General features: G+C 29.0%; 1 protein-coding gene across 1 annotated transcript in view; it reads left to right on the top strand.

Annotated features, from left to right (window-relative positions):
- LOC117170884 (Down syndrome cell adhesion molecule-like protein Dscam2) overlaps positions 1–26,715 on the top strand; it is a 315,200-nt gene that overhangs the window by 195,119 nt on the left and 93,366 nt on the right. The window contains exons 9-11 of the mRNA XM_033357927.1: positions 222–341; positions 15,420–15,599; positions 23,668–23,815. Coding sequence (XP_033213818.1) covers positions 222–341; positions 15,420–15,599; positions 23,668–23,815 — 448 coding nt within the window. The remainder of the gene's footprint in view (positions 1–221; positions 342–15,419; positions 15,600–23,667; positions 23,816–26,715) is intronic.

Genomic DNA, 26,715 nt, shown 5'->3' with positions numbered 1-26,715 from the left:
ATTGATAAATTGGATGTGCTATTAATTTAACAATGCAATGAAAAATATTCCAGGCGAAGTGATCTTCCACCTAAGACTGGAAATTAGCTGAAAATCAAAATAGAAAGATAGAATTTGACCAGTAGTGTGAATGCTTGATAGGTTTGCAAGATTGTTGCCTCTAGTTAATTAAAATTTTAAAAAAATAAAATTAATTTTAAGAAAGAATTTTTTATTTTTAGTACCACCTCAATGGAAGACTGAACCTATCGACCAAGACGCAATTGTAGGTCACAGCGTCTCTATTGCTTGTCAAGCTGAAGGATTTCCGATTCCATCTGTAACTTGGAAGCAATCTAGCAGTAAGTCACAGATTTATAAGCTATGTATCTGAATCTCACTCACAAGTGAAGCTGAATTTGATGAAATTTTACGATTAAGCTGCATTTCTCTGCAGTCTGCGGTTCTATTTTTTGACATCAAACATTGCTGGATCGATTCGAAACGAAGCTTTCAGGCTACTCTAAAAGCAGTCTGTTAATATTTTATTCTTCCAGTAAAAGTCACTTAAACTGAGTTAAATATTTATCCTAATGTATTTCATTTTTTATAGTAAATACCAGCATGTCAAAGTGTTTCATATCATTTTCATTATCAACTTTAAATCAAATTGATCCCTATTTACGAAGCCAAATTAATTTTTACACAACATTATTCATATATTTATATTAGAATTTATTGTTATAATTTTGTGACAGTTGTAGCTTATTCTTAAACAGCAAAAACATAAAAAAAGGGTGGGAGAAAAAACTAAATTTTCATATATTAGGCTATACATCTCTCTGCCTCTAAAAATCAATTTCTTTATTTCTGAACATTTTTTTCCGGAGTCTAGCTTCACCGAGTTCCGAATTCCACACCTGCAAAATTTACGGCTTACTAAGAACAGCAGGAAATGTATTTAAAGAATCTTCCCGCTTAGCGGGCACAATCTCACAGCGTGCTACGCGCGCAGCTCGCTTCGCTCGCAATTTTGAGCGCGCCTAGGGCGCGTAACTATTGGTTCTCGCGCTCGATAATTTATTTACGTCGCGCTAGAATCGACAACAGTAATTTGGTAATTGTGAATTCTCTTTTGTTAAAGCTCCTTCGGCTTTAACGAACACATTCTCATCACGTATCTCGTGCTTCGCACTCGAGCTTATCCCTGAAATTTGATATCATTCCCATAAATGTATATTATTATAATTCATAACTTACATTGGTATTAAAACCGACGTAGTTCCATTGTCGCGTTTGAGAAACAGTGCGAATTCTTTTAAAAAATGTTATTGTTGAACATTTTATTGCAAATTTAATCGTTTTTACATCGAGTGAATTTGCTCATTTCTAATAATTTTTATGATTTAAACTTTACACATATGGTCTACTGAGCAGCTTTTCCGTTTTTTTAACTTCTAAATTATATATAGATTTTTTTTAAAATGCAATTATGTATTTGAGAATCTTTGAAAAACTGTAAAATTATTGCATGAAAAAATGTCATTTTTGGATTTTCCATTATTTTCTATGCTTTCAAAATTAGAATTTTTGATTTTTCAAGAAAATTCAAAAATTAGTTATAATAACCTTGTAAGGCATTTAGAAAAAAAAACCTTTTCTTCTTTTGCCTTTTTTTCATATCTATCGTCCGGTAGACAGACACATTCGTAAAGACTTGTTTTTCGGATTTAGAGGGTCTCAAATCGTGGACATTTGACAAAAACTGGGGGGGGGGGGGCAAATTGTACACAAATCTAATACCTTCTCTGATGAGAATGTAAAAAAGAAAATTTCGTACAAAATACGTGAGTTTTTAACAAATTTTTGAAATTTAAATCAAAAGGATACATTTTGAAACACATATTTGAATTGTAAAATAAAAAAAAAATTAAGTGAATTTTTAAGTAGGAAGGTAAACCTTCAACGAATTAGTTTTATTTTCAACCAAAAGGATAAATTTTGAAATAAATAGTTTAATTTTTAACCAAAAAAAGATATGAATTGTATATGAAAACTGTGATAGTTGATGTCTACTAAAAATATTTTCGTTTTAAATCTAAAAGGTTCTAATTCTATAAAAAACACAAATTTTTATTTAAAAAAATGTTTGCAATTTTAAAATATAAATTTGTAACCAAGAAAAACTTAAATATTTGATAAATTTAATAAAACTCAAACTGAAATTATTAATTAAAGAAATCAATTTCAAAAATGAATTTGCAAAAAAAAATTACCAACCAAATACATGAATTTTCAACTGATAGTTAAATTTAAAACTAAAAATGATGCATTTTCAACCAAATAGTTTGATTTCGAAATAAAATTATGAATCACCAACGAAAAAAATTTTCTTAACAAAGAAAGTAAACTTTGAAGCAAAAAGTTTCATTTTTAAATAAAAGGACCAATTTTGAACGATCAGTTCAAGTTTAATATCAAAAAGCTTAATTTTTTTTAAAAAGGGGGATAATTAAATTATTAGTTGAGAATAATAATTTCCAATGAAAAACAAAACAAATTTTCAACAAAAGAACTGAATTCTCAAACAAATAAATTAATTCTTAACTATTAAAATTCACCTTTTAATCAAAAATGGAATAGTTAAATTTTCACTGAAAAAAAATAATTCTAAACCAAAAAAAAATGTAATTTTTAACAAAATAGTTAAATTTTTCAACAAATGTAATGAACATTCAAGCACGAGAACAAAACACGTGCATTTTCAACAAATTTCTGAATTTTAAACTAGAAAAAAATTAATTTTCCATTAAAAATTAACATTGAACTAAAACTATGAATTCTTAACGGAAAGAAATTAAATTTTAACGAAGGAGTTAAGCTTCCAACCAAATAGTTCCATTTTCATCTAAAAGGGTAAATTTAGAAATAGTTAAATTCAACAAAAAATTAAATAGTTGAATTCTCAGGGAAAAAATTAATTGTAAACCCAAATAAAAAATTCAGCCTATGTAATTTAATTTTCTACAAAAGTAATGAATATTCAATATTCCATCATTCTGAACGAAAATAGATGAAATTTGCAATAAAAAAGATGAATTCTTTAGTCAAGAAAACAAATGTAGAATTTGAAAGCCAAAAAGACGATTTTTCTACAAAACAGTCGAATATTTCACCTGCGAATATGAATTTTTAACAGAAAAGTCTCTTAAAACAATAGTATATTTTTTAAATTAAACAGGTACAGTTTCTATCGAATAGTTTTATTCTTTTCTATATTTATCAATTTCTAGCAAAGAAAAAAAAGAATTTTTTAAAAGGGTTTAACTTTCAACCGAGAACTTGTAATTTCGGCATAGCATAGAGTATTTACATTTTCAGTTATGTATATAAAAATAGTTAATTCTATTTGAATGAAAATTTGCTTCTCTGGTAGAAAATTAATTTTTATCAATGGCAGGATTTTAAGCAAGAAAATATTTCTCAACTAAAAAAAAAAGAATTTGCTTATTCTGCAGAAAATTAATGTTTATAAATATAAATTTAATTATTTCATTTGAAGGTTTATTATTTTACTTTAAAAAAAAAAAACATCTTTTTGGATTGAAAATTGATTTTTTTGACAAAAATTTTAATTATTTTATTAAAGATTCATCATTCAAGTTGAAAAATCATCTCTTTAGTTACAAAATTAATGTATTTGGTTGAAAAATTGTACTGCTTTGTTAGAAAAAAATATTTTCCTAAACATTTATAATTTTTGTTCAAAATTCATCTCTTTGGGCGAAAAGTAACTATTTAGTTGCAAATTTGATTTTTTGGTAAAAAATTTATCTGTTTTGGTGAATATTTTTCTTTCTTTGGTAAAAAATTAAAATATTTGAGAAAAGATTATAAATTAATATTAATATTAAGTTAAAAAATCACTTTTTTGGTGCAATTTTAATTTTTTAAATCAAAATTTAATTATTTCACTTGAAAATTTCTCATTTTAGTAAAAAAATCATCTTTATGGTTGAAAGACTTCTGTTAATTTTAAAATCATTTTACAGGGTAGAAAATTTAACTATATGTTTCAAAATTAAGATTTGAGTCGTAAGCTCATATTCGCTGGTTGAAAGTTCAACTATTTTGTCGAAAATACGTCTTTCTGGATAAAAACTTTTAAAAACTTATCATTTTAATTGATGATTCATCTCTTAGGTTGAAGAATTAACTATTCGGTTGAAAAACTTTCCTTTTTTTCGTTGGAAATTGAACTATATAGTTGCAAAATTATATTTTTGACATACAAATTCAACTATTTGCTTAAAACTTAATCTTTTCGGATCAAAATTTATATTTTTTGTTGAAGATTTAACTACATGGTTAAAAGTTTATGTCAATTAATCGGGGAACTCAACTATTTGTTGAAAAATCAACTTTTCCTAAAACATTTTTTATTGTTCCTAGAAAATGTTTTCCATATGTAGGAGTCAGAACTACACAAATCTGAAGAAACACTTTTGAAAACAATAATTAATTTCTAGGGTCCTGAAATCCAAGATTCTTAAAAAAAATTCTTGTTTTATCTAATATAAATTTCTAATTTAAAACGATTACATTAGAAAAATAATTTTTTAAGAATAAAAAAATCTGGCTGCGGCCAGGGTTCGAAACAGTAAAACCACTATCCATGAGTGGCGCGTTAACCAATTACGCGTAATTACGTGCCATTCTTGGGTATTGGTCTCCCAAGTTGAAATCCAAGTCGAGGCAAATTTTTTCTTGTTCTTCATCAATTATTTGTCCTTACTAACTTACAACTTTCAACACAAATTACAACTGCCAGTCAACATATATGAACGTAATTGTGTACAAATTAGTTTTTGGTCCGCAAAAGTGGATAATTACTGCAATGCTTCTAATTTTCTTGACTTGATTAGAATCAGGTCTTTATGAACTGAAAAAATTATCTCCCTAATTCTGCCACTGTAATAAAAAATCTTCCAGTGAAATATTTTCAACACACTGATTAATCCGCTGTAAAGGAACTTGTGATTTTTCAGTGATGAGGATCGTTAAACGAAATTTTGCTGCAGCAGTGGATTCTTTTTATGCATCCCCGGATGTCATTATTATACGAGCCAATTATTTTGTATCGAGCCTTAAAGGCCGTCCATAAACTACGTTAACAATTTTAGGGGGGGGGGGGGATTGGTTTATGCACAAAAAGACGATTTGAAACGAAGTTGAAGGGGTGGGGGTTAGTGAAAGCATTTTTTTTGTAAAATTAATAATTTTGGTTAAAAATGTATACTTCCTTTTCAAAATTTTAATATTTTGTTGAATGTTCGTTTTTTTTTAAATCGTTTTTTAAATGAAAATTTTAATATTCCCTTATTGATTAAAAATTTATTTTCTTTGGTTGCAAGTTCAACTACTAGGTTTAAAATTTTCTTTTTTGGTCAAAATTCAAGAAATTGGTTTAAAATTCATTGTGTTGGAAAATTCACCTATTTGGATGATTATTGAACTTCTTTATTGAAATTTTTTTTCCAATTCATAAGTTTAGTCAAAACGTCATATATTTGTTTCAAAATTTAACTGGTTTTAAAATATGCTCTAAATCGATTGAAAATCGAATTTCGTAACTATAAACTTAACTATTGCATGTTTGGTAAAATAATAAAAATTGAAAATTCAATCATTGGATTGAGAATCTATGTATTTTCTTAGAAACTTCTTTTTTTCCCAGAAAAAGCATCTATTTTGGTAAAATTTCATCTGTTTAGTATAAAATGCAACTTGCTGAATATTTATCATTTTATTTGAAAATACAACTCATTCGTTGAAAATTTAACTATTTTGTTTAAATGTTCTCTTAATTGATTAAACATTCATTTTTCTAATTGTAAACTCAAATATTTTATGCTTGGTTCGAAGCTTTTATTTATTTGAAAATTCGACCTTCGGATTAAAAATACATGTATTTTGTTAAAAATTGGTCTTTTTAGAAAACTAATTTTCTTAGTTGAAACTTCATTTTTTTTTGTTAAAAATTCATCTATCTAGTCGAAAATTAACCTGTTTTGGTGGAAAATTGAACATTTATCTTAAAAATTCGCCTTTCGTTAAATTAAACGATTTTTTATTTAAAACTGAAATCTTTCTTGGTTGCTAAATCAACTACATGGCCCAAAGTTAAACTACTTAATGAAATATTCGTCTTTTGAGCTTGAAAGTTTAACCGTATTGTAGAAAATTAAATTATTTTGTTGAAAATGAAACTTTTGCTTAAAAATAAATATTTTGAGTTAAAATTTCAACCATTTTGGTACAAAATCAACAATTTCGTTAAAATTTCAAACCCTTATTGTTTCATTCGGGTGTCGATCTGTTCGTTGTACTTACTTTCCAGGAGCGGAAATGAGGGGCGTGAGAGTAGGGTAAATCAGAAAAGAAAAAATAGTGGAATTCAGGGGAAGGGAAGCTAAATGAGGGGGGGGGGGGGGGTAAGAGGAACTGGAAATAAGGGGACTAGAAATAGGGAAAGTAATGGATATGAGGTGATTGTGAGTAGAGTAAATTAGGAGTGGGGAGATACGGGTGGTAGGTGAAGTGATGCAGAAGTAGGGGAAGGGGGAGTAGGAAAAGTGAGGGAAACAGAACTAGGCAAAGTGAGTGGTAGGGTAATTTTTTAAAGAAGTCATTCTCTTATCTAAAAATTTAGCTATTCCTTTTTTGAGTGAAATTCCACACTCACTAAGTCAAAAACTCGACTAATGAATAGAAAATTCATGTATTTGATTGAAAATTCGTTTTTTGTTTTTTTTTTTTTATTAAACTGTTTAAAAAGTATTTTTTATTTTTTAAACGTGAATTTAAGAGTTCCATTTTTAGTTGAAATTTCCTCTTTTTCAGTTAAAAATTTAATTACTTCGCTGAAAATTAATTTCATTTCTTTAAAATTCTTCTATTTTTTTCATTCTTCTTCCTTTTCTCTTTCTTTCTTCTATTTTTCTTGGTGGAAAAATCATGAGAAAAGTTTAAAATTCATTTATTTGGTGTAAAAATCCACAAATTTGTTGGAAATTTTATCAATTTGTTAAAAATATAACTACATTATTAAAGTAACACTTTCTGCTCAAAAATACAACTGTTTTTTTGTGTGGAAAATTCAGCATCAATAATAAAAATAATTTTTTTTTAATTTTCACTATTCTGTCAAAATCATAGTTTTTATCAAAACTGAAATTATTTATTTAAAATCTTATCCTTTTAGATGTAAAATTGATGTTTTAAGGTTTTATATTCATTGGAAAAATTCATCTTTTTGGCACGAAAAATTTTATAATTTGGTTTAAAGTTAAACTGTTTTATCTAAAATTCATTACTTTTGCCTAACAGTTCAACTGTTTATTTTTAAATGCAACAACTTGGTCAAAAATAAAATTTTGTTGAAAAACTTAGGGGGGGGGGGGGGGAAAATTTGTTTAAAATGTTAACGTAGTTTCTGGTTGGCCTCTTATTGAAAAAAATGTTTTTTTTTCGATGAAACAAAATTTATTGAATGCACTTTGTTAAATTTAAACCAATTTTTCATTTAATTAAATAAAATTTATTTGAATTGAACAAAAACCTATTCGACTTTAAGTAAATTAAATAAAATTTATTCAAATCGACAGAACTTAAATTAATTTTTTCTGAAAAAAGATCTACTCACTTCGTTCCACTGGAAGATTAGATCTTGTTTCACAAAAAAATTTAATATAAAATTTTTAAAAAAATATTAACCATCTAGTCAGTAATGTCGTTAAGTATTTTCTGATATTAAAAAAGTTAACTTGATCGATAGTATTTATTTCTATTTTCCACGGATTGAGGAATGACATCTACGCTGATGGATAATAACCACCGCTGATTATAATACAGATCCCCTTAGAATTTCAATTTGTTTGTAAGTTTTGTTTAAATGAAAGAAGGTTTTTGAAAGGAAAACAATTGAAACAAACTTTTTTGTTTAAATCAAGCAAAAAATGGTCTCAGAGCTTGGGAAGAATGTACATTTTCGAACATAATAGTATCTGGCAGAACCACAAGAACGATGTTCGCCACATACATCTTCTCTTGAAATGAATCGTCTGTCAGGGATTCGGGCCAACTAAAAAAGAAGAATCTGCGTCTATTTTACTTCCCCGAAGACGTTTCGAAAAGAGTGAAAGCTGAAAATATTTCCTTTTCTGTGCCTCGTCGAACGTGATCGCGTTTAAGTAGAAAAAGAAGATTTTTCCGAAACGGTTCTTATCCGTAATGGTTGGGCGATAAGTCGAGTAGTTTATCACACGTGACAAGTCGACTTTCTTCGAGTGCAAAATCTAATTTTCCACCACTTTCGAATCGTCTATTAACAGGTGATATTTTTAAGTAGAAACTAATTATATCCCGATAAGAAAATTGCGAAAAGAATAGCTAGGAGTCTTAAATTTCCGAAATTGCGAACAACTATAACAAATTCCTGACATTTGCCGATAAACACGAAAATTATTGTAAATTAGTGACACTAATGATTTCACAAAACTTTTTAGTGAGTGAATAAACATGACAGCGTTAGTTGTAACTTTTTAATCTACAAACTGAAAAAAACTAAAAATTTTATATGGTTTAGAGCTCCCCTTTTAAAATTTTTATTTACTAATGGTTTTTCTCATTTTATTTAGATTCAAAAAAGGCATTTATTAAACTTGTATGCATAAAGTATTATCTTCTTTTATATGAGGATTATTGTACATAATGCAATTAAAATTTTTGAACTCATTTTTATGGAAAATAATCATTTGATGTTACTTTTTCACATTCTTGTATAATAATATGCTATAATTTGTGCAAATTACCAAGTGAAATTAATTAGTTACATATTTTTATTATTTTTAAAAACAATTGAAAATTATTATTGAAGATCATTATTGCAAAAAGTGAAGAATATTCTAAATTATAGTTATTTAGCACAAAACGTGCCAACTTAGAATTCTAAAGTCAATCAATTTCAGGAATGCTATGAATAAACATTTTTTATTTATTTTTTTTATTGTCTAAAAGTTTCTCCAGGCCGTTTTAGGTGTGCCGATGAATTTTCTTAGTTTTCGATTTCTGAAAAATTTACATTTCTGGCTAAGAAATTCTGTCATGCCTAAAAATCATTTGTTTTTGGTTGAATAACAAGTTCGTAAACTTAAAAAATTTTTTTTTTCAATTATTTAAAGTTACACTAAACTGTTTCAGGTCTGCAAATAAATTTTCTTAGTTCTCGATTTTTCACAAACATAAATTTGAAGCTAAACAATTCTATCATGCCTAAAAAGTACTCGGTTTTAATTAAAGAATAAGTTCGGAATTTGATATATCAGAAAAATGCAATATATTATTTTATAATACAATTTATGCATTCTAAAAATAATATTTTTCGTAGTGAATCAATTTAAAATATTGTTCACACTGGGTGGCAAAAATAAATTTTTGAAACCCACAAAAAATAAATATTTTTATATTTTAAAGCAAAGGATGTAAGAAAAAATATAAAATTAGATTTTAAATATAAATTTTATTAAGGAAAATTGTGTATATCATACATAAAAATAATATGAGATTTAAATAATATAAGCATGGTCGACAATAATCAACCAGCTTACATACTTTGCAGGCTAATTATAACTAAAAATATATTTTCAATTGCTATAGGAATCTTTGAAATATAAAAATTTGTATTTTTTGTATATTTACATAACCTGAATAAATATTTTTAATTTATTAGCTATTAAAAATATTATCTTTATATTTTATAAGAAATCCTGTGGCTTTTATTCGAGTTAAAAAATGATGAAATCCGACGCCTTATGATTCCCGAATTGGAAAAATACCGAAAAACAAAATTCCCCAAAAATAAAAATGTCCGAATAATAAAATTCATGAGTTTTAAAATTCCCGAACAGTAAAATTCTCGACTTTTTGTAATATTACCGAATAAGAAAAAGACCAATTAATAAACTTCCCTGCTGTTTATAATATTATCGAATAATAAGATTCCCAACCGTTTACAATATTATAGAATTTAAAAATTCCCGAATAATAAAATTGAAATATGAAAATTGTCAAATTATAAAATATCTGAACTAGAAAATTTTCGAATTGTAAAATTCCAAAATTTATACAATTAAACGTTTTTTATAAACATAATTTATTAACTAAAAATATAATAATCAAACACTTTTATCGAAAAAACATTATTTTCAATTTTTAAAGTTTCCGAAATTATTGTTTAAGTTTAATATAACAACTACTAAAAAAATATATTTTTCTAGATAAAAATCCATACAGTTATTGTTATTTCAAATTCAGGCAATGATTTGGTAAAATTTAAACACTTCTTTCTATAGAATATTTGATTATTGTGGATTTCATTGTCCGAAAATTTTATTATTTGGAAATTTTATTAGAGGGGAACTTTATAATTGAGGAATGTTATTATTTGAGCATTCACTAACTCAGGAATTTTATTGTTCGGGAATTTTATCATTCAGGAAACTTTCAGTCCGGGAATTTTATTTTTTGGGATTTTTTAGCCGTCGCATATTTTTTCATGGATCACATAAAATTTAGGACTTTTTTTTCATTAAAAAAAAGAACCTGATAGGAATTAATTTTTTCCAAACAATTTCAAAAAGGGTGCCGTATCAGCAGGAGTATTTAGAAATAAGTCCTATAAATCCTTTTAAAAAATTTAATAAAATTTAATCAAATGGAACTTTCATAGGAAAAAATAACGATAAAAGTAGAATTTAAAAATTATTTGGATGAATCAATCATATGTTAAATTAGCCATAGAGATATTGATTATATAAAAAACAAAATAGTTTGTTTGACCAAAAAATTTTATTTGGTATTTTTACTGGTTCGGAAAAATCAATTTTTTTATAAATCCATAAAAACTGGTTAAATCCAACCAAATTTCCATGTATATTCAAGAAAGCAGTTTTTTGGTTCAAAACCATTTTTTTCTTTGAGTATAGGTTCGGGAAAATATAATTTTCTCGATAAAGCTAAATTTCATATGTGGAAAAATAGCGAAAATATAATTATAAAAACGTATTATGTTCAATAAATAAAATTTTCCGAAATTTCCAATTAGTGAAGAGAAAAAAAAACTACTAAAAAAGTTTATATAAACCAAATGAAAATCTACCGAAAGTGAGAATTAATGAGACTAGCAAATTCACGAATTTCAAACTAACAAGATTAATAAATTCAACAATTTGTATAATTACCGAAATTTTAAAACCCAAATTTTAAACTTTCGAAATTTCAAATTATCCAGAAAAAAATCTTCTAATTTCGGATGTATGAAATTTCGGCATTTGATATTTTTTCTTTTATAATATCGGTATTTTTTCAACTTCAGAAGTTGAATAATATATGTGCTCTAAAAATTCTGAAATTTTCTAGTTTCATTATTTTTCAATTTCGGAATATTTCAATCACGATAATAAATATTTTCGATAGTTTGTTTGATCTTCGTTAATTAAACAATTTTTCTGAAATGTTCTATTTCGTTAATGATTGCATTTTCGGTATCTTTAAACATTTAAGATTTTTGTTTGTTTTTTCATGCAAAGAAAATCCTTCATTCGGAAATAAATAAAACTAAATGATAAATGTTTTTTGAAAAACTATTAGGTAATTTTACAACAAAAAAATGTTAAGACTTTTGCATTGAAATTTTTATTCTCAATGCAATATCTTGCCAGTTCTAAACTAGTCTAGTGTAAGACATCTCACGGCAGTGAGTTACAAAGCACGTCGGGAGAATCAGCTATGAAAGTAATCTTCCCTCTGCTGCAGGGGCTTATTTTGCCTTGAATGAAACCGTTGAGAGTGGCGATCAGCGAAATTTCTGATGGAGATCGACCATATATTCCCGGCTAGGTTATGACTCAATGAAAGCCGCATTACCAAGCAAATATCAGTTTGATATAAAGACCATTATATAACTTCCAGGATCGTTCAAAACTTCCAAACAAAAGTACCTCGATGTATAGGTGAATCTAAAAACCACCATCAAGCTAAATCTTGAATGAAAAATAACTCTCGCTTAAATCCGCATGAACAAGCAGTTTCTGCAAGGTTTCATGCTTTATAATATATTTTCATTTCAGGGAAATTAAATATAAAATTTAAATTTAAATCAAATAAATCTAAAGTGGAACTAATAATTTATAGAAAATATATTTTAGAAAACTAGTACGTTTTCTGTACATTTTTCACCTAAAAAAATGGTTTCATAAGTCCATCCTCTCCTCACTCTCTCTCTCTTCATTTTTCCTACATCCCCTCACCTAACTTCGACTACTTTCCAGCTTCGTGTTTCCGCTTATTTTGCCTACTCTCCCTCTCCTTATTTATTTTAAATTCACCTTCTTCTCATCCCCTTATTTTCTCTTACTTCTCTCATTTTACTCTACTTTAGCTCTGTTTATTTTCCTTTATCACCATACTGCCTTTCTCCTTACTTCCCTATATTTTTCTACACCCTCCCCGCATTTCCCCTATTTTACTTACTTCCTCTCCCTTAATTAGCCCTCACTTACACTTTACAATTTAGCCACATTTATCTGCCCTTGCTTCCTCTACTTCTCTTCTCCAGTCTTTCCTTTGTTCACTTTCCATACGATCGTTCCGCTCATTGTCCCTAACTATTCCTCCTTTTTTTTCCTTACTCCCTAGAATCACCATCTCTTTATTATCCCACCCTTATTACGCTTATTACAAAAACTTTCTCTTCCTTTTTTTCACCCTCGTTTTCCCTACTTTCCCTCCCTCAACATCCTTTGCTTCCTACCCCCCATTTTCCTTACACCCCTCTCATCGCTTTCTCTTGCACCTATTTCCCCCTACTTTTAAGCTACTTACTTCACCTACTTTCATTTCCATAATTTCCCTCACTTACTTATTTCCTCACCTCTCATTGCCCCTATTTACCCTCCACTCATTTCTTCTACTTACCTTACACTCATTTTTCTTCTCTTTGGCAACACCTTCTCATCTTATTTTCCCATGTTCTCCCTAATTTTCTTCCTCTCGCTTCTCCACCCTTATTTTTTTTATTTTTCCTTTCATAGTTTCTCATACTTTCCTAACAACATTTCCCCTATTTCGCTTCTTATCGCTTCCTCTCACTTCTACTCCTATTTGCCCTAAGCCTTCGCTACGACCCTCCCCTCATTTTCCATCACTTCCCTTTCCCTCATTTCCCCTTCTTGAAAACAAGTCCCATGGATGGATAGACATCAAACTTGAACTACAAGGACTGGAACTACAAGGGCTCTACAAATCGAAAAATGCGTCCCAAAGAAAAATAACTACCAGGGAAGGTGACATCTATCTTGCTGAAAATGTGAAAACCCTGAAAGTCAAAAAATACCAAAAATATGATTAGTAAACTAGAAATTTTATAAAAAATGAATTTTTTAAATTACCGGAGTTGATTATTAACGAATTTGAAATATTCCAAAAGTGGACGTTAAAAAACTAGGTAAATTCAAAAATGTAAAATAACCCACATTTCTAAGCCGGACATTTCATATTTTCGAAATTAGTAGATTCTCAAAATTTCAAATTGCCGTAATTCCAAATTCCCAAGAAAATTCCAAAAGTCTAGTGGAATCAGACGAAAATCGCAATCAAATATTATTCTAACATATATGTTAGAATAATATTTGAACATATTGAACATATGTAATTTTTTTTAAATTGAGAAGTTGAGATTTCTGTAATTTAATAAATTCTAGAATTTACTAATTTAGGAGATTTCAAGTTTTGCACAATTTATGTTACTTGCTGCTCATTTTTCTTGTAGAAAATTAATAGTATTTTATTACAAAATTGTTAGATTATAAAGAATATTCACCATTTCCAACAAATTTAGATTATGTTTATGTGTTTCATCGGAAATTAGCATTTTGAAACAATAATCATAGATTCAAATAAAATGATTTTAATTAAAATAATAAAATTTCCAGGCTTCAACAATTTTAGATTTTTTAAATGTATTTCTTCAGCAATTTGACATTATCATTAATAAATGATTATACTTAAAAAAAGATTTAGAACTTTCTAGCAATTTAAGGTTATGTTGCCGTTTTAGATTAAAAAGCGGTACTTTTAGTAAAAAGCCATTAGATTTCAACAAAAGATTTAAATTTATATACAATTTTAGGGTAAGCTAGTGCTTTTGATCTTTAGTATTAATATCAATTTAAAAGACAAAATTTTTTCGAAAACTATTCATTATTTTGGATACTTTATTGTTATATTGTATTAGAGTTTTTTGTTGAAAATTTGTATTTTTAAATTAACAAGTTATAAGATTTTTCAGATTATCATTATTCTCTAAATTATTATTCTGAATTATTAAATTCACAATTTTTGGTTATGGCCGATTTAAGCTATTTCCTTCATAACTGGTTTCTATACCCTATTTTAATTTCATTAACACAAATTTTTTGTAGTTTTATTTTTTTCGATAATTAAAAACTCCGGAAATTTTCTATTTCAGGAAGAAAGTTTTCTCTATTTTTCAACATTCAAAATTTCGTATTTTCAGTAAAAGTATGTTATCCTTATCACTTCTAAAAATGTTTGGTTGATCCTGCCAAGGTTTAATTGCGCCAAGCAAATATATTTCTTGCTATGAAAGCAAACAAAACTGTTTGAGCTAACCAAATTATTTTTTAGGGCCAGTTTGTTGATCCAACCGAAAAGTTTCCTACACTCCACAAAAATTTATATTTTATAAACACAACAAAATATCTTAATTATGTAAAAAAGTGTGGTTCATAAATTGATTCAAAGAAATTTCGAAAGACTTCTCAAATCAAATAAATTTTACTGAACCAAAGCAATTTATTTTCTTTTAGCTTTTTCTTTAAACAGGGACTAGCTTTATTTCTTAAACAAACTAAAAAGCTATGTTTATACTCCTAACTTCTAAAATCAACTGAAATAAAATCCCTATAACAAACTTCCTAATGTAAAAAAATTTTTAAGTTGCTTTAAACAGCCTTACAGGTCAAAACGACAATACATTGTTTTCTCTGACATGTCAGCTGATATGAGTCGTATTGAAATCTGGGAAAAAATGTTGGTACAATTTATAAACGGTACTTCACAAAAAATATTGTTTGGAACAAATTCTTTTGTTAAATAAACCTATTTGTTACTAATCAAACAAAATCTTTTATAACCAGAACTAAATTTTGGCGAAACAAACCAAAACTGCTCAACAAAATTATTTTGTTCCCTTAACTTTATTGTTCTTATAAGTATACCTTCCAGTCACTCGCTTCCTTACTAATCTCAAAAATATCCTTTACGATCTTACTTATGTGAAATTTTCTCCGAATATTCAGGTGAGAGTCCAGGTGACTACAGAGAGCTTGGTTATGGGGGAACCGAAGGAGCCGGAGTTGCTGCAAATGGTTCGTTGCTGATCCCAAGGGTATCTCGAGAGCACAGTGGCTCTTACCTATGCAAGGCAAGCAACGGTATTGGCCCTGGTCTCAGCAAACTCATTCGGCTAACAGTTCATGGTAAAATATTCACGCAGATCCTCCACCCAAGCCACCCTGTAGCTATACTGCACTACTAGCAAATAAGGGATGAAAGTATCGGTACCGAAGTATCCAGATAATATTATAAAGAGCTACTGATACTTTGCGGCGTCAATGCGACGTTGTTGCAGCAAAATTGAAAATCTATCTTTATACCTCTAGGGTAGCTCAAACCATATCATCCTCGAAAATAAAATCCTTAGATACTTATTGACTTAAACGTATTGACCGCTCATGTCCTGACAATATTTCAGTGATGCAATATGCATTCACCACATTTCAGAAATCTTGAAAAATAATTCTCATTTCGTTTGTAAAACAAAATACAGAAACTCTTTCTCATAATATTCTCTGAAATCTATTAAAAGCTTCTAGATTGTGAACTCATTTTTTTTTGTCTTTTGATCACATTGCTTTTAAGGTACTGTTTCTCAAATTTTATTTGTTGGGTACCTTGTGTCTTTAGAGGTTTAAGAGAGAAGCAATAGCTTTATAATTCAGATGGTTTCACAAAAAGAAAGAAATTGTTTATTTTGGACAAAGTGATGGCATCAAAATGTGCTAAAACAAAATCAAATTATAAATGATTGATAATAAGCAATACCAATCATGAAAGAAATTTGATTGTTTTCCAGTTCGAACACTGAGCAAGAGATAGAAGATAACTGTAATTCTAAATGAATTTGTAAGAAAATGACCCAACACAAACTTGAAACTCTAGTTTTTTTGTGTTTAATATAAAAAAAATGATAAAACGGCATCATAGTACTTACCAAAAATATTAATGACAGAAGGATGTGAAAATGTACTTGTATTACTTTGAAGCATTAATGAATCGATTTTTGTAAATAATACCAATTTCCTTAATACAAATAAATTTTTATAGATAGGAACTCATAATTTGATTATGCATTCATCCTGGTTCCAAAACTTGATATTCACTTCCGTACAAATGCAATGCTTTGAATTAAATTTAATCTTCAATACTGGTTTTTAAATTTTTGTTATCACTTTTTAGATTATTTAAAGAAGAAAGCCCAGAGATTCCAGGATACTTCTCTTTATTATACAATTTTAATAAAAGCAATTAAAAGCTTTTTGTTGAAGACTTATTTTTTATTTGTTTCATCCTTTGATGAAAGTTTGTTGAGATACTGTTTCTCGAATTTGATCTAAGTGACATGTTGTATTTCGTGAAGCTGAGGAGAGAAATTAAATGTTTAAAATTAAAACAGTTTCACAGAAAAGAACAAAGTTTTATTTAGAACAAAGAAAGAAAGGGCATCAAAATTTAGATGCTAAAGCAAAATCAAATCATAATTGGTTAATATTTATCAATACCAAAATTGAAAGAAATTCGATTGTTTTTCAGTAATCACATTCATCAAAAAATTGAACATAACTGAAAATAAAAATGAGTTTGTAGGGAAATAAAATAAAATTAAAACCCTAGTTTTTTCTGTGATCAAAATAACAAAAAGTAATATAATGTTTACCGGGTACCAAAAAAAATAGCATTGCCAGAAAGTTTTACATGTGTTAGATTTAAAAATTAAATAATTAATTTTTGTAAGTGAAAGCCATTCTTTTAATACAACTATTTTTTTTTGTCATTTTGTCCTTTGATAATATTTTTTTAAGATACTGTTTCTTAAAATTTATTTTTGTGACATGTTGGGATTTTAAAAGTTAAAAAGAGATATAAAAATATTACGATTAGAAGGAATTTAATATGTCAAGAAGTGGTATATTAGCATCATATTTACTAGCAAAAATAAGATCAGAAGGTTTTACATTTGCATTTATTACTAATAAACATTAGTAACAATTTTTTTATAATTGAAAGCAGCTTCTTCAAAACAACAAAATTCATGTTAATTTACAGAACGTATTGACCGCCTCATTTTAACAATATTTTAAGTATTTATTAGCCCTACGCCAAAAATAAACAATTCAGCTTCAAACAAATGAAATACTTTAATTTAAATTTGATACTCAATACATTTTCGGAAATATTTTTAAATCTTTTTCTTTTGTTAAAAAAAATCAGAGATTCCAGGATATTACTCTTTCTTATACAAATTTAATAAAAACAAACAATCCCCGAAATATCTCTGTTAAGCAAGTATTGAATAAGTTGAAATTAATGTTTGTTACGCAATTAGGTGTTTTTTTAATTTTCAAAGATAAATTCCATCGTCAGATGGAAAAAAATTTTATATTAAAAAAGTGACGTAATGTCGCTCTCTGCAAAAAATGTAATTCTGAGGTACATACAGATTTTATGTATGAATTTTTTACCATGGTATTCTTTCGTACAGATGATTTTTCATAAATATTCAGAACATACAACATAACTAAATTTATATGAACTTAAAAGTTATTGCGTTGAAAGTTAGACTGTTTTGTAAAAAATTTGCCTTTTCATCTTAAGAATTCAACAATTTTATAGTAACTTTAGCTATTATGTTAAAAATATATATTTTTTTGATAAAAAAATAATATTTTGTCTTTTTTCTTGCAAGTTTTTCTGCTTGGTAGGGAATTATAGGTTTTTTAAAAATTCAACTGTCTTGTTAAAAATAAAATTTGTAATAAAAATTTAAATTTTATGGAAAGCATTAGTCTTTTTGTCTTGAAAATCAAGAATTTAACATCAACTTTAATTCCTACGCTAATAATGAACTTTTTTGTTTAAAAATTATATGTTGGGTTTAATCATTCAACAGTTTTATGAAAAAATTTGCTTTTGACTTGCAATTTAATCAGTCTGATAGAAAATTAAACTATTAATTTAAAAATTAAACTGTCTAAATAAAAGTTAACGTTAATGTTGGAAATGCATATATTGAGCGAAAAATCTTTGTTGATTACAAAATTCGACTCTTTCGTTAAGATTTGTATTTTTTTATTTTAATATTTATCAACGTGAGTGTAAAATTAAAATATTCACTAAGAAATTCACGTCTTTTGCAAAAATTCGCCTCTTTTTCTTGAATGTTCACCTAATTAGTTCCAGGAAGGAAAGCCCCCAAACGCGACCTCACCGATTTCATTAATCTTTTAATATATTGTAGTTCATCAGAATATAAGATAAACGAATTTTTATTTATCAGCGACAAAACGCTTTGAGAGAGTGAACCCCACTTCCAAAATTCACCCCCAAAAATAAAATTTTCATTATATCTCAGGTGCTATTTCGTTTTACTTCTTATGTAAACGTACAACTAAAATACATAGTTCCGACCATGTGGGTTGCAACTCCTATTTTTTCAATACAAAATCTAACTTTCCTATGCCTATCTATAGGCAAGTTGTGTTTTTACATTAGAAGCAATACGAAATTCATTTTATAGTAAATTATCAATTAGAAACTGAAGTATAGCGAAAACCTTTTTAAAAGGGTGGTTTTTTATTCAGAGGGTAATTTGAAAAATAATTTCGAACAGGTCAACTTAATGTGTGTATTTCATTCACACAAATATTTTTGCCAATTTTGTGTATAGTTCATTTTTATTTTTGTCTGCATAAATAGGCATGGAATAGTACTATTTTCAATTTGAAGAAATAGGGATGGCAACCCTTCTTGTCCAAACTGCGCGGGTTAGTCGTGTAATCACATGCGAAGAGAAATGGAATTTTGTTCGTAGTAAATAATTAGTTAGAACCTGAAGTAAAGTGTACATTCTTATTTAAGGGGTGATTTTTTAATTTTTAGGGTGGTTTGAAAAATCATCTTGGACAGGTAAACTTTATTTTTGCATTATATCAACAAAAAATATTGTTTTAAATATTTTTAAGTCTATTTTGAATTTTTGATAAAAATGGCATGAAAACTTCCTGAAAAGGTATGGAAAAGCTAGATTTTTTAAATAAAAAAATAGCGGTTGCAGCCCTCATGTTTGGATCTAGGTGTGTTAGTTGCGTATTTACATGATAAGTAAAATGAAATTTTTTCGTTGAGAAATATCAATTAGCACTTGATATATATTCAAAAATCCATTTTTGGGTGTGACTTTTAGGGGTGTTTTTCACTCCCTTAAGTGATTTTTCGCCGATAAAGAAAAAGACATTTTTTTTAATTTTTGATGAACTACAACATATTAAACGATTATTGAAATCGGTTAGGTCGGGTTGGAGAGGGGATTTCTTTTACAAGTGCAACTGTTTGGTTCAACAGTGTTTTTTGAAATTTTATTTTTCTTCATTGAAAATTAATCTTCTTCAATTGAAAATTAAATAAAAATTTTATTGGAAATTAAATATATGATGATTAAATTTTTTATGTAATCGTCTGATTCACAATTATTGTTGTATACTAGACGAATACATAGTTTATAGTGCACGGTTGGTATGCAGTCTGGTGCGGCATTCCTCGTTGAGCGGTATTGTCATGACTTGTGCGACGTGCTGAATGCAACCGCATAAGTACGTGAAACAAATGTGAGTACCTAGATAGCACATACTCAAATATTCATGTGACGTTTCTATGAAGACGGTTAAATTTACTGTGGAGAGCACGAGAAACCCACATATGTACCAGTTTCTCGCAAGCTAAGAACATCAGACTGCTCTCAAAACTGCACATCTAGTAAATTTGAAAAAAACGCATTCCTTACTGTAGGTGAGAAAATAAACTAAAATTAAAAATATGTGTGAGAGACAAAAAAAAATGGAACAAAAAATTTCATTGGATTCTTTTTTAGGACGTTATGGTTCAAAAGAGCTTGAGAGAAATTTTTTTACAATTTGAAAATAATCGAAATTTAAAAAATGTTAACTTTAGACAACCCGGGTGGAAATTTAAGTCGGGGGCTGACCAGTCTATGGCTGGAGAGCCAGGCTTCAGGCCAGGAGCTGGCTGAGGAACCCGACTTTAAATCGGGTTGTGGCAGGGGTTTCTTGTCGGAATCCGGCCAGTATCTTCACGCTGCGCTGGCCAGCGTCCAGCCATGAAGCATGGCCGTGAAATGGCAGGGCTGCCTGATCGTAGCCCGACAGGGATCAATTAGTGCTGTACTTGATTTAAATAATTTGGGTTTCAATTTTATGAAGAGCATATGTTACTGAATTAATGGAATAATTTTCTTATTTTTTACTGCTTAAATTGTAGGATATTATTATATAAAACTCCACAGGCCCTGCTGACAGACAAGATTATCTCTTTTCACTGATTCGTTAATCTTTCTTTTTTATCCATAATACATGAACAAACTCGAAAACAATATAAAAATTGGTCTAAAAAGCCAAAAAAATGCTTCAGATTTTCAAAATATTTTCAAAATATTCAGAGGTCATGTTGCCATCATTGGATTATTGACTTGCGCTTCTCAACATGATCATAGCATGTTTGCTTGTTCGAGGTACGACACAAGCAATTACCGGTAAATGTGGAAAAAATATAATTCTTTAATTTATTAATTTGCAGTTTTTTTTAATTAACTGACGTTGAATATTTAATAATAAAATAGCGTTCATTAAAAGAGATAAAAAGCAGACGACAAAAGTGAAGAGAAGTCTCGAACGTCTCGAAACTGCTAGATTTACGGCGGGATTTTCAAAATAGCATAATGCAAGTTTCGGAACTTCATACTTAATAATTTAATTTTAAAATCAAGCCAAAAAACTCGTTCTTTCAAAACTTTTGTTATTTGCTATTTATATTATATGTAAGGTATTATATTACTTTTTGTTTTAAAAAGTTCAAACAATTATAAATTTAGTATCTGTATAATATTTTTTTTCTGTTACTAATTTATAATTTTCATTAAAATCTCTATTTGAAAATGTTTATTTTAAATTCATCACGATTCAAAATTTGTATACTTGTCTATTTCTTAATGAAATCAGAAAAAGTAATTAAGTTATAAACAAACTTTAATAATTAAATTATTGTCCAATTAGCGCCCGGCCAGTTACCGCCTTAGCATTTCATCATAAGATTTGCCCTATCAGAGCCCAGTCAGCCCCCGACTGGGGTTTTGAAATAAGTTTTGCCTAGCCAGTCTTCGACCAGCAAATGGCTAAGCTCCTAAAAAACAAACATAGGCCGACCAGCTCCCGACCAGAAACCTTGTTGTTCCAGGGCTAGCCCGGGCAATTTCCACACAGGAAGTAGACGAAAGCAATTAAAATCAAATAATTTAAATTTCATTTTAGGTTTTGACATCTATAGGCAATTGCAAGTTTTTTCTCTTTTCTGAGAGTTGCTGATTTTAATTCGTTTTTCTCGGTTTCTTGCGTATTAAAAAATTAATCAAAATTTCCCATTTTTTGGACACGATAAAAATTAGCGCGAAAAAATGTTATATAAAATCTAGTAATACATGTTAAACAAGTTTTCTGCATGTTCTATTTTTGTGACCGTTCTATAATTATCGTCATTATAAATTTTGTTTAAATGCTCTTCCCTTCGACAAAAACTGTTTTTCTTCAAGCAAGTTCTGAATCTGTATGAAAATTTACGAAGGAAGAACTATTTTTTAGATTCATTTTTAAAATGTTGTTTATATTTCATCATTTTAAAGTAAATAAATATAGCAATGAGCAAAGAAAATTATTGGAATCCAGAATCAATTCAACTAAAAAACAGTCAAACTCTTAACTCTCTCATCCATTTTGAACCAAAAAAAGAATATTTACATTTTCAAGCAAATAAATTAAATCTCACAGAAAAAGTTTAAAAAAATGTAACCAAAGTTTCTGATTTTTTACCCAGAAAGATAAATTTATCAACCAAATAATTAAATTTCTAATTGAATAAATCGTTTTTATCCTAAAATAGAATAGTTCGATTTTGGATTAAAAAATGATTTTTAATAAAAAATTAAACGAGTTTCCAACAAAATTGTTGATTATCAACCATGTCAATGCAAAACATGAATCTGCAACCAAGAAAATAAATTTTTAAGAAATAATTAGTTCAACTCTTAACCAAGCAGCTAATTTTGTTTAAAAAAAGGAAATTTTTAAAAATATAATTGCATTTTCAACAAAATAATGAAATTTGCAACCAAATAGAATTTTTAAACAAAAAATATGATAGTGGCCTCTCAACAAACAAAAATTAACTTTTCCCCAAGAATAGTTGGAATTTTATAGTTGTTTTTAGTGGTTTTATTGAACATTTCGTCTATATGACACATTGTGTCTTTATTACAAACATTTGGTTTGCTTATATGCAATGTCATTTTTCACGAATAAAACAAAAACCACGTATCCTATCACAAATAATTTATAATGAATTTTGTCGAACTTTTTGTGGTAAGTAGAAGTTACCGATTATATTGTTAAATCGTTTTGATTGGTAGGAAAAAAATCATTTTTTGTTGAAAATCGATCTTTTTTAATTGAAAGTTAAAGTAGTGTGTTAAATATTCTTCTTTTAGTCTAAAATTCATCCTTTCTGTTTAAAATTGTACTATCCTGTTTAAAATTTGTTTTTCTTATATACAATTAATTTTGTGAATTGAAAATTTATTAACCCCATCTTTGTTAAAAAATGAAACGTTTTTATTTGCAAATGCAATAGACTGGATGATTGCAAATGACTGATTCCATCAGTTGCTCAAATAGACGTATTTGAAAATTCCTCTGATTTGGAGTCATCGAATCCGTATTATTTGATCAAGTTAAAATTTAATTCGAATTAGTCACTCTTAACTAATTAAAATTTAAAGCGAAAGTTTGAAAATTTATTTTTTAAAAATAATAAAGCCTAGACTTTGCTGCCGCTCTTCGAAGTTCCTTTCCAGTCAACTTTATTTGCAAATAATAGTTAAAGTAGATGAATTCTAAAAAGAGTTGAAAATGGTCAGGCTTTTAGTACTGAATTGTCAAAGATAATAAGGCTCAATTGAATGGCGTGTCGTACAAATGAAGGGGATCTATAGTTTAAGCAACCCCCGACAACCGAGGTATTAAAGTTCGAGCTTCCAAGAGCTGATTTATGTCGATACTTTTTCATCCCCCGAGACCTACCGCAGTACTGTGATCAGTACTGGTGTATTGACTGCGAGATTGTGTGGAACGTAATCTCTTAAAACAGCAGGACCTTCCGTGACCGTCAGAAGCAGAGAGGAATCTGTAAGAAGGGGTGAGAGGGTGACTTTGCGCTGCGAGGCAGAAGGAGACGCACCCCTTGATCTCAGCTGGCGAACACGTGGGAGCACTGTTGGATCTACTTACGATGATAGGTGAGTATTCAATTTGTATTGCTTTTTCCATTCAAATCGGCCTTTTATCACCAATAAGAAGCTTTCGGCCAAATAGAAAAATTAACCAGAGGAATGTAAGATGCATGAAAGCATCCACCTTTGGGAGATAAACTAAATAGAAGGGATTATATTTGAAAATCCTTTTAAATCTTTCTGATAAAAAGTAGTTGAAGTAGGCTTTTAGGACGTTAATTAGGTCATTTGCTACTTCTCCATTTGAAAACTTCTTCCTCCTTTACTTCCCCAGCTCCTCACTTTCTCGGCTAACACACTATTCCCCTATCTCCTTCCACTATGTTACTAGCCCTCCGTCACTTTCCATCATTTCCCCTTACTTCCGCTCTCTAACTTTCCTTTACGTTCTTTGCATTCTTTGCATACCCTCCCCCAATTTTCCTTCACTTTCCCTGATTCCTTCTCCTCATTTGAGTTCACATTCACTCATCTTTCATACTTACTTTCCAATTTTTTTCATCTTACTTTTCCTACTTTTCCTATTTCGCCTCCCCTTCCTTTCTGTAAAGCCCCTTCCCTTCCTCTCCCTACTCCGGCTTCCGTAAGTTCTCCTCGCTAACTTCCCTATGCTTTCACCTATTTCTCCTACTTCCTTATACATTATTTCTCCTCACATCCGCTCACTCCTCGTCACTTATCCTACTTCCCTTAATCGTATTTTTCTTACATCTTCTACATTTACTTTTCTCATTTTCCCTTAATTACTCATCCACATTTTTCCTTGCTTTTCCTAGTTCTACTCCCCTTATTTCCCCTCACTTCTACAACTCATATTTCCACTCGCTTGCCCTTCCTCCCTTCTCTTGTTTCACTGCATTTCCACTATTTCCCTTGCCCACTCTTCCCTCATTTATTCTCATTAGCCTCGCCTCATGTACTATTCCTCCCTTAATTTGCCTTCACTTCCCCTAATTCCCCTCCCCTTTTTTCCGTGACATTTCCTACATTTCATTCCCATAGTTTCGCTCACTTTACTTTCCCTCACACCCTTCTCCTCATATCCGCTTATTTCCTCTGTTGCTTCAGTCCTGATTTCCCCTGACTCCACCTACTATCCCACCCTTATTTTCTCTCACTTTTCATACTTATCATACCCATATTTTTCTCTCTCTCTCTCCCTACTTTTTCTCACTTTCCCACCACCTATTTCGCCTTGATTTCACCAGTTCTTCTTGCCTAATTTCACCTCACTCTCATTACTTCCACGCGCTTTTTTTCTTAACTTACCCTAATTTCACATACGATATTTCCCCTTAATTCTTATTACTCTTTTTCCGTTGCTCCCCCTTCTTCAGCTTTTCTAATTTTCTCTCAATTTCCTGGCTTTCTTTTGGCTCATTCATTCTCATTCTTCTCATCTTCCATACTTTCCCTTTCCTTATATCCCCTCACTTTCTGTACTTTGTCCCTTGTTACTTCTCTGCTTTATCTGCTTTATCTGCTTTTTTACGCTACTTCCTTACCCTTGCTTTCCCCTTAGTTCCCCGTGTTTTACCCCGCTTCCTCTATTTATGAAACGGTTATAACTCCTCACTTTCCCTACTCACCCTACCCGTATTTCTTCTTACTCCCCTACTACACATTTCCTCATCTTTCCTCAAGTCTACACACATAATTTCCCTCACTGGCCTTCCTTTCATTTTCTATCGCTACCCCTACTTCCACTCTCATCATTTTTCCTCATTTCCTTTCACACGCAACCCTTACAATCTGCCTCTTTTAGTATCCCATCAATCGCTCTCTCTACTCCTCCTCCTTATCCCCCCCTCCCTGAAAAAGAGTGTGACAAGCGGACGAATACCCGAACGAAACTATAAAAATTTCTGCCTGGGGGCTACGAATCGCTAAAAATGCATAATTTACTGAGGACTGAAAAAGTTGCAGAACTGAACTTTAATATGTTATGAAATTTTTCATTCCCGATATTTCTCGGTTTTCTCCCGAAGGTTTTATAATTTTTTAATTCCCGAGTTTAATTTTTAATTTAAATCGATTAATAAATACTAACTAAACATTTTAATTCACGATGTTTCTGGTTTGAAACAGGATATTTGGTAGCTGATTATAATTCTGATTTAAAACATCAGATGATTTTTCGTCCTAATAATTACAATTCTAATTCGTAACAGAGAATTGTGTAAAAGAATCATAATTATCTATTTGAAGAGGGAGTTTTTTAATATCCTGCTTTAAAATCACAATTTAAATTATTTTTCCGAATTCCTGTTCCATGTCAAAAATTCTCTCTTCTAAATCAATTTACAAACAATAATTCTTTACGAAAATTTCCTGTCATACATTCTTAATTATACTTCTTTGCGAAAAACCACCAATTATTATTCTCAAGGAAAATTGCTTATCTCGAAATCAAATCCTGGGAAATTTTTATTTGCACAAAAATTGTATTAAAAAAAAGTTTTTAAAAGTTTTTAAAAGTTTAAGTTTCAATTATATTTATTTAAAAAAAATTTCTGTTCTAAATCAAAATTATATTTATTTGCAAAATTTGTCATTATAATTCATAAACATAGTAACTCTTATTCTGAAATTTAAACGAGGAAAGATTCAAATTCTAGAGAAATTTCATTTGCAGAAAAAAAAGAATGTTTAAGTTTAAACAGATCTAATTTGGAATAGAAAATTTTAGAAAAGAACTATAATTCTAAAGAGCAGGATTCTGCTCTTCCTTGCGGAAATTGCCTGTCCTCAAGTCAAAAGTATAATTCTATATAACATTTCTTCCTCAAAAGTCTGAATTATGAATCTTTACGAAAATTGACTATCCAAATTGAAAAAATTGTCTTGTTTTCTGAAATTCCCTGTCCTAAACTTAAAATTACAATTGTTCACAAAAATTTCATGTC

This window comes from Belonocnema kinseyi, chromosome 4 (assembly GCF_010883055.1).
Source record: "Belonocnema kinseyi isolate 2016_QV_RU_SX_M_011 chromosome 4, B_treatae_v1, whole genome shotgun sequence".
In the NCBI taxonomy this organism is placed as follows: domain Eukaryota; kingdom Metazoa; phylum Arthropoda; class Insecta; order Hymenoptera; family Cynipidae; genus Belonocnema; species Belonocnema kinseyi.
This window is presented reverse-complemented; position numbering and strand designations above follow the sequence as displayed.